Source organism: Hippocampus guttulatus, chromosome 2, assembly GCF_054856545.1.
Source record: "Hippocampus guttulatus isolate MCC_2025c chromosome 2, RoL_Hgut_1.0, whole genome shotgun sequence".
Taxonomy (NCBI): domain Eukaryota; kingdom Metazoa; phylum Chordata; class Actinopteri; order Syngnathiformes; family Syngnathidae; genus Hippocampus; species Hippocampus guttulatus.
In genome coordinates, this window is record NC_141262.1 from 21,710,099 (window position 1) to 21,718,339 (window position 8,241).

An 8,241-nucleotide genomic window follows, 5' to 3' on the forward strand; every position below is an offset into this window, starting at 1 on the left:
GTGACGAACAATTACGAATCGCTGACTCATTCCTGACTCCCTCATCATCACGACAAAGGCATTTTTTTTTTCGTGGAACTATCAGGTCCACTGTAGAGTCCACGAAATAAAAATCTTGAAATAGCGCTTCGTGAGTCGAGAATGAGTCATTGAATCTAAACACAGCCAATGTTCACGTGCAAGGAAAAGATGAACAAAAAAAGAGAAGTTAAAAAAAAAAAGACAACTAAATGTTTTCCTGTGAGGGATTTTCAGATTAAAGAAAGAAAAACAGTCATAGCTTGCGTGACCCAGTATAGGATTGTATAATTATGTCCAGGGAAGCTGTAATCCCCAACACACACTCACTAACAGAGTGTGCGCGCACACACACACACACACACACACACACGCAAACGTGCGCGGTTTGTGGACATTAGGTGCTTCATGCGCTCTAAAAATTGAACAAGTGAACCGTGATTCCGCTGCAGTTCAGCTGTCACAATAATGATCACACAGCACAGCTGAGATTATGCGCACGCGCGGACACACATACACACACCTGAGTGTAGCTCACTCACACACACACACACACACACACGCGCAGACACACACTGCTGCACATCCAGTCGCTGCACGTCATGATGAAGGTGAGATTAGCAAAGGAAGGAAGTGCACAGGCAATGAGCAGAATGCCGTTAGCGCAAGTAGCACAGTTAACTTCCTGTGTACACGAACATGACGCTTTCTTGTACTACTCAGCATTTGTGTAAATACTTCAGGGTTTTTTTGTTGTTGTTGTTATTCGTCAACCTAATGAATCAACATTTTAAGGACTTTTTTTGAAACTCAAGAACTCCTTAATGGGCTCAGTCGCAGGTGTCAAAGTGCTTTGAAAATTCAGCCCCCAGTGAAAATTGGCAACCCACAAAAACGTCTCAAGAAGCCAAGCCCCCAAAAGATACACAAAGTCAGCCATTTTGGTTAGAAACAATCGTTTGAGGGGTCATTTTTGCCCCTTAAATTTCACAGTTTCACATAGGAGTGTGAAATTTGGTAGGAATGTCTCTTATGAGAGGGCTCACAAAACTAGAAAGTCCCAAGAGGCCTCGCCATAAGAAAACAAGTCTTCCATTTCGATTTGAAGCAACCATTTTCAAGGTCGCATTTTGCCCCTGGAATTTCTTTTTAACATTCTGCCCCCAAAGCCAGTTTTCCGTAGCAACATCGACTTTGGTAGGTATCTCTATCATGTATGGACCCATAAAAAAATCAATTAGCCACAAGATGCAGAAAGTCTGGTATTTTGTTCTGAAGCAGCCATTTTATGCTCATTTGTGCCCATTTGTGCAAATTTGAATAAATCACCCCCCCCCCCCACCCCCAAAAGCTAATTTCACCTAGTTACATGAAATTTGGTAATCATAATCTGTCGTGGTTGGACCCACAAAAAAGTCTAAAGAATTCATGGAAGTCTGCCCATATTCTTTGAAGCGAGCATTGAGGCCCTTTGAAAGATGACCTCCCCATTCAGATTTTGTCTGATGTTTTGAAAATTCAGCCCCAGCAGCATTCTTGACTTCTCCACATGAAATTTGGTCAACATGACTTTCATGTGTAGACCATCAAAAAAAGTCTGAAGAAGCCATACCCTGAAAGACACAGCAAGTCTGCCATTTTAATTTGAGGGGTCATTTCCAAACATCTTTTCCGTGGCATTTTTTCATGGAAATTAAAATATACTAAAATAAACAGTCAGTCAATTTTCCTTTGAAGGAGACATTTTAGCCATTTTCATGGGGGGTCCTTCAAAGGAGTACTCATCTAGATTCTTTGAAAATTCGGCCCCTAGGTCCTGGTCAGAACCATGAAATATAGTGAGACATGTCGATCATGAGCTGACCCCACAAAAAAAAGTCTCAAAGGTCATGCCTGAAAAGAAACGGGAAGTCGATTATTTTTCTGTGAACCAGATATTTTATGGTCATTTTGGCCATTTCCAGGAGAAAACAAATGAATCCTAGAGCAGGGGTGTCAAACTCATTTTTTGTCGTGGGCCATTTCGGAGTTATGGCTTCCCTCGGAGGGCCGGTGAAAAATCTCAACGTTATTTATTACCCATGATAATTTGACATTTCGGTACAGATTTCTCCAAGAATCATGAAAGTTGACATTCATGATTTGCTCCCGCGGGCCACATAAAATGACATGGTGGGGCCGGATATGGCCCCCGGGCCTTGAATTTGACACCTGTGTCCCAGAAAGTTTTTTTTAAATGCATTTCTGGGGCGTCGTTGGCAGGTGTCATACGTGAAGGCCATCGACATCTGGATGGCTGTGTGTCTGCTCTTCGTCTTCTCGGCGCTGCTGGAGTACGCCGCCGTCAACTTCATCGCTCGCCAACACAAAGAACTCCTTCGCTTCCGCCGGCGGCGACGGCACATGAAGGTAATTTCTTTAATTTTCGCTACAAATGTCTACTTTGTTCCAACAAACACTCTCAATTGGGTTTCAGAAGACAAAAATGGACAACAAAAAATGTTGTTCACCTGAAAGTAAAAAATTCTGACAAATGGTGTCATGTAACAGAGGAAGCCAACAAAATGTTGTTGACACAAATGTTTTGAATGGTTCCTAGAAGACAAACATTGGCAAAAACAAAAAAATCTGGGGGGGGGGGGGTTTGTCTTCCTTAAATTCTAAAATGACAGATGAGTGAAGGCAATGTACAAAAAAAATGTCAAACAGAGGAAACAATCAAAAAATGTCAGCTTGAAATTAACTTTTGGGATATAAATGAATTGAAAAAGACGTTTTTGTCTGTCTGAAAGTCTGTAAATGTGGAGAAATGTGTCAAGCGCGAACAGCTCTTGCTGTGATGTCATACAGAGGAAACCAACAAAAAAAATGTCTGGTTTGTCCATACAAACACTTTTGATCATGCTTCAGAAGACGTAAACAAAAAGTCTATTTTTGTTCACCCAAATCTCCTGAAATCTGACCAAAGATATTTTAAAACCAACAAAAAAAATTCACACAAATACCCGGAATTGAAATCTCAGAAGGAAAACATTTGGTTTTGGCTGCCTGATATGTTTATAATTTGACAAATGTTGTGTAAGGTGGTCATGTGAAACCAAACAAAAGATTCAGCGTTCTTCAAACGGGACAAAATTTACCACTGGGTATGTTTTTGTCCAACTGAAAGACCTCAAATGTGACCGCTCTTAATGGTCTGAGTTGATTAGCATTTCAAGCGAAGACGATTGGGCGCCGATCGATAAAGAGATGACGCGACCTTGTCAGTTCCAATTAGGAGGCGGAGCCATTAGCGTGGCAGTGGAGGCGGCTTGTTAGCCACCATCGATCCACCCGCTGGCGATGGAGAAGCTCGGCGGCGGCGAGCGCGACGCCCTGAGGGACGCCGCTCAGCAACGCGCGGCTCCACGGGACATTTGATTGATGAGCATGCCGGAAAACAGGGCAGCTCTCTGATTGGTCGTTGAGGATCGCGCTTAACTTCCCGGAAAGAAAGAAAAAAAAAAGAGGGCAAGCCAGAGCTAAAAGTCATACTTCCATTTCCTGTTTATCAACTTCCTGTTGCTCTCTCGTATCTTTTCATTCCTCCTCTTTTTCCTTCACTCCTTTTATTCCACATTTGCTTGTTTTTAATTCAACTTCCCGTTTTTTTCTTTCTATTTTCTGCCTCTTCCGTTTTCTCTTATTCTTGCTCTTTATTCCACTTGCTGTCTGTCATTCACTCTTGCTTTCCATCCACTCGCTGTTGCTCTCTTCATTTTTTCCTTCCACTTCCTGTTCTGTTCTCTTTGTTGATTCCATTTTATGTTCCCAGGAAGTTACTTTGGATGCCATCATGGATTCTCCGACTACCTTTCTTCCTCCCCATCCTCTTTTGGACCTTCCTTTTCCTCCTCCTTTTCTTTCTCTACCTCCCCTTTCCTCCAGTCTTTTGTCTCCCATTGATCCTGGCAAGCAGGAACGGCCAACATCTGTCATAGTTTAGCTCAAGGGCGCACGGAGGTCCGTGCGTGCGCGCACATGTGTGTGTGTGTGTGTGTGTGTGTGTGTGTGTGTGTGTGTGTGTGTGTGTGTGTGTGTGTGTGTGTGTGTGTGTGTGTGTGTGTGTCTGAGAGAGATACAACAATTGTGTAATACATCGTGTTGCCTGAAGTCAAGGACAGAATTGGGACACGAAGACTAAAAATGGAGCATGTTACCTGATGCGCGCGCACGCACAAAAACACACACAGGGTGTGCCGGTGTGCATCTCCATGTTATTTGTTGTGGTTTAAATATGAGTGATGGGGGGAGGCAAGAAAGGTGAGGTGGCTCATTCATGAGGTGCTTTTATTGGTGGACTGAAAAGTTCAAGCTTGTAATTGCATGGTAGGCTGCCCACTGGACTAACCGCTGTCCCTGAAAGGGTTAAAAAGAGGACTGTCCTCACTGTCCATGCGATGTTTCAGCGGTGTTTCAGCACCGTGACATCCGGAGCTTTTAGGATTTCCTGGCGCATCTCTCTCGCCCCCAGGGCTCTGCCACCGAGGAGCATTTTCACCACCTTGGTGACCTTAGTCGTAAGGGATACTGTCGGAGAGGCTACATGCTCCCTCAGTGGGGGGTGCCCGCCACGACAGGCACCGCCCACTTTTACGGCCACAGCTCCAGTCGTCCATCTCAACAATGGATGCAGGCAACATAGTCCACTCTGACTCAATGCCCCCCCTCCTCTCCCTCCCAATGTACAGCTGCTGAGCTGGTACCTCTGATGGTGGGTATCTAACTCCAGAGTGGAAGAGAGTTGAACCCATCCGAAGTTGACTGGCCCCTGAGCCAAAAAAACCCCCACTGTCCTTTGGTTTTTAATCACCACGGGAAGTCTTTTGAGCTGTCCTTCACTGAGGACCTGTTTGCCATGGGTGACTCTTCCAATGGGCATCAAGTCCCAGACAACTCAGCTCCGAGGATCGTTGGGACGTATGCGTGGATGGCTAACATGCGTGTGTGTGTGTGTGATGTGGTTGCAGGAGGATGACGGCGGCGGCGACGGTCGCTTCAGCTTCCCAGGTTCGGGTTACGGCGTGGGCCCAGCGTGCCTGCAGAAGGACGGCATGGCAGCCATCAAGGGCAACAACAACAATGCGCCGGGAGGAGGGGCGGGGCACGCGGTGGGGGCGGTGCCCGAGAAGAGCATCGAGGAAATGAAGAAACTTTTCATCAGCCGCGCCAAACGCATCGACACGGTGTCGCGCGTGGCCTTTCCCCTCGTCTTCCTCATCTTCAACATCTTCTACTGGATCACCTACAAGATCATTCGGAGCGAAGACATACACAAACAATAAACGCAACCGCGACCTTCTTCTCTTGCTCCTCTTCATCGTTATCGTGCTTCTCCACCTTCTTTGTCCTCTCGTCCTTTTTTTCCTCCTCCCTCCTCTTCTTCAGCAGTTGCTCTTCCTTTTTCCCACCTCTTCATCCGCCTCTTCCTTCGACACATCCTTGTCATCTTCTCCGCCTCCCTCTTCGTTTCTTCCTCCTTCAATATCTCCTCTTCAAGATTGTGCACAACAGACATCGAGTCAACTCCTCCTCTTCGTCCTCCCTTTTCTCCTTCTCTTCCTCAAGACAGGAAGTGAATGGCTGCATGACAAAAACACTCGAAAAAAATCTATTGAACAGAAGAGGCCATGCCTACTGAGTCTTGTACGTGGAGTCACATGTGTAGAGGGGGTGGGGCTATCGTTCAAGCATCACAAACTCAAGCTCCTCCCCCTGATGGGACACGACCAGTATATTTATGAACTTTTTGTTTTGTTGCGAATATGCTAGCACGCTAACACCTTCACAAAGCCCCCCATCCCACTGCCCGCCCAGCAGCGACGACTCACAAAAAGTGCATACACATACGTGCTGTGCTGATAAGTCATTATCTGAACAAAAATGATTTTTTTTCCTCAATGTTATTCTTATGATTTATGATTGATTATTTCCAATTTTTTTTCTTTCTTGTTTTTGTCTTTCTAATGGTTGATTCTTTCTTTTGTATTACTGTATATTTTCTCATTACTTTTTGTTTATTTATTTCATTTTTTATCATGATTTATAATGATTAACATTCTCTTGTAATTTTATTATTTTTATTTCTTTATTTTTTATACAGATTTTTTCCTCCCCTTTAATATATATTGAAAGAGATTGATTATTTTTATTTATTTGTGTATGCATAAAATTATTTTATTAATATTTTTATTTTTCTAATATAAGGCTTGTTCTTGGAGGGTGCGGGGGAGGGAATGTGCCAAACCGACTGGTGTGATTCGTGCTTCCTGAACTTGATCCTTACTTGGCTTCTCTATGCAAAGCGCTCTGTATGTAAATGATGTCGCCATCACCCGCCAATCATACACCGCTTATCCATCGTGTGATGCCAACCGAGAACACTAATCATTTCATTTGGGCAAATGAACCAAACTTGGTGACAAAATGGAGAAATTGTCACATGATTTGCTTTTTTTTCTTCTTTTCTGGCAAATGTTGTTTGTCCATGAAACTCCAGACCAGCAGGGGGGCAGCAGCAACTTGCAAAATGTCAACTTGAATATTTATGATAGTTGTGTTCGAGTTACTGGAAGGAATAAAAAGAAATTTTTGAAACTGGCAAGACAAATGCTAATGCTAATCGGCCAACAAACAGCTAGCGTTTCAAACAGTTTGTGTGCTAGCCTCATCAGCAGCTGCTCTTTTTAACGTTCACGTCATTCTACGCGTTTTATGTGTTGTTCACAAGTTGGTATAGGCGGTTATATTGAATGATGCTAGGTAGCTACTAGCATCTTTTCTTTTAGCTTCCATTCAAACTTTTCTTTGTTAACCTGCTACTGACAATTGTGTGTCAGTAGCAAATCGCTTATTTGCATTTGATTTGGTGGTAAAACAATGAAAATAAATCTGGGATCGATGTCTTTGCTAATTGGCTAACAGCTAGCTTAGCTTCATCAGCAGCTGCTATTTATCATGGACAAATCATTCCCTGATTTTTACACATATTGAAGTCATTCCATAAACACGATTTTAAAAAAAAGGTTGAGCTGTTTAGCTTTTTATTTTCTCCATCCTAACATCATTGTTGACTCGTGAGCAAGTTCGTGGCAAATGTCACGTGGGGTGTTAACAAATGTTTTGTTGTTTTGTTCATGATGTACAACAGCGCAATGTAGTACTACTCAACATTTTCCTCCAAAACAAACTTTTGTCTGTGTTTACAACATGACAATAATGCTGAAAATGTTTTATTGTTGTTGTTTTCATTCTTGTCAGCATCACAATTCCTGCTGCTTGTTTCCATACAAACAGCACATCAGTGCCACCTGGTTGTCATTTTTGATGATGTTGAAATAATGTGTTAATTATGACAGTTTGTGCCATAGCTGCTGCTGCTATCTAGTTAGCAGGCAGGAAAACAAACTAGGACCTGTGAATTGGGGGGGGGGGGGGCAAACATTTGGTCCATCTTTAGTGTGCGCGCGCGTGTGTGGACAATTTCCATTATTTTGTTCAAAATATCGCATCATATAAAGTATGAACCAGTTCTTTAATAAAATACACATTTACTTTTTGGTATTTATGTAAAACGATTTATTTTGTACAGTTTTTCAAATTTTACTTATAACAAATCCATTGACAAATTATTTCCTTAGATGACTCGAACATTTATTTGAATAATTTCTTCAAATGTTTGTTTTTTATATTTACTTCATTCTTTTTTTATTTCTAAATTTTATTGCGTTTCTTCATCATGATCATTTATATTTTTTGTTAGAAATAATATATACAATAAAAAGAATTAACCAATCTAATAAAATATGCATTTTTTGTGTTTATGTAAAATGATTTATTTTGAATTTTTTTATTATTTACAAAATATGAATTCAACTATTGTTTGGATTTTGATTTGTTTATAATAAGTCAAACTATTTAATTAGATGAGTGAATTAATAAAATCAATCATTTTAATCCAGCCATTGGGGGGGGGGGAGAATAATTTTAGGGGGTTGCTGACGTAAATGCTGGGAGGGTCGTGCCTGTTTTGGTCATCCCAACCTCATACCTGTAAACATTTTTGTGCTTCCAAAGGAGCGCTGCTTCAAAGCCGTATTGGCGTGAGGTCATGTGACTTTCTCACTTCACAGTTAGGAGGAGTTCTGAGGTATTATACTTGGGGGAGGGGGGCTTGGGTCTTAG

The 8,241-nt window shown here is 42.3% G+C and overlaps 1 protein-coding gene across 2 annotated transcripts in view; it reads left to right on the plus strand.

Moving 5' to 3' along the window:
• glra1 (glycine receptor, alpha 1) overlaps nt 1–7,494 on the plus strand; it is a 45,203-nt gene extending 37,709 nt beyond the window's left edge. For both annotated transcript variants that reach the window (XM_086101658.1, XM_086101668.1), the window contains 2 exons: nt 2,281–2,427; nt 5,028–7,494. In XM_086101658.1, coding sequence (XP_085957784.1) covers nt 2,281–2,427; nt 5,028–5,342 — 462 coding nt within the window. In that variant the 3' untranslated portion in view covers nt 5,343–7,494. The remainder of the gene's footprint in view (nt 1–2,280; nt 2,428–5,027) is intronic.
• Nucleotides 7,495–8,241: the final 747 nt, after the last annotated feature.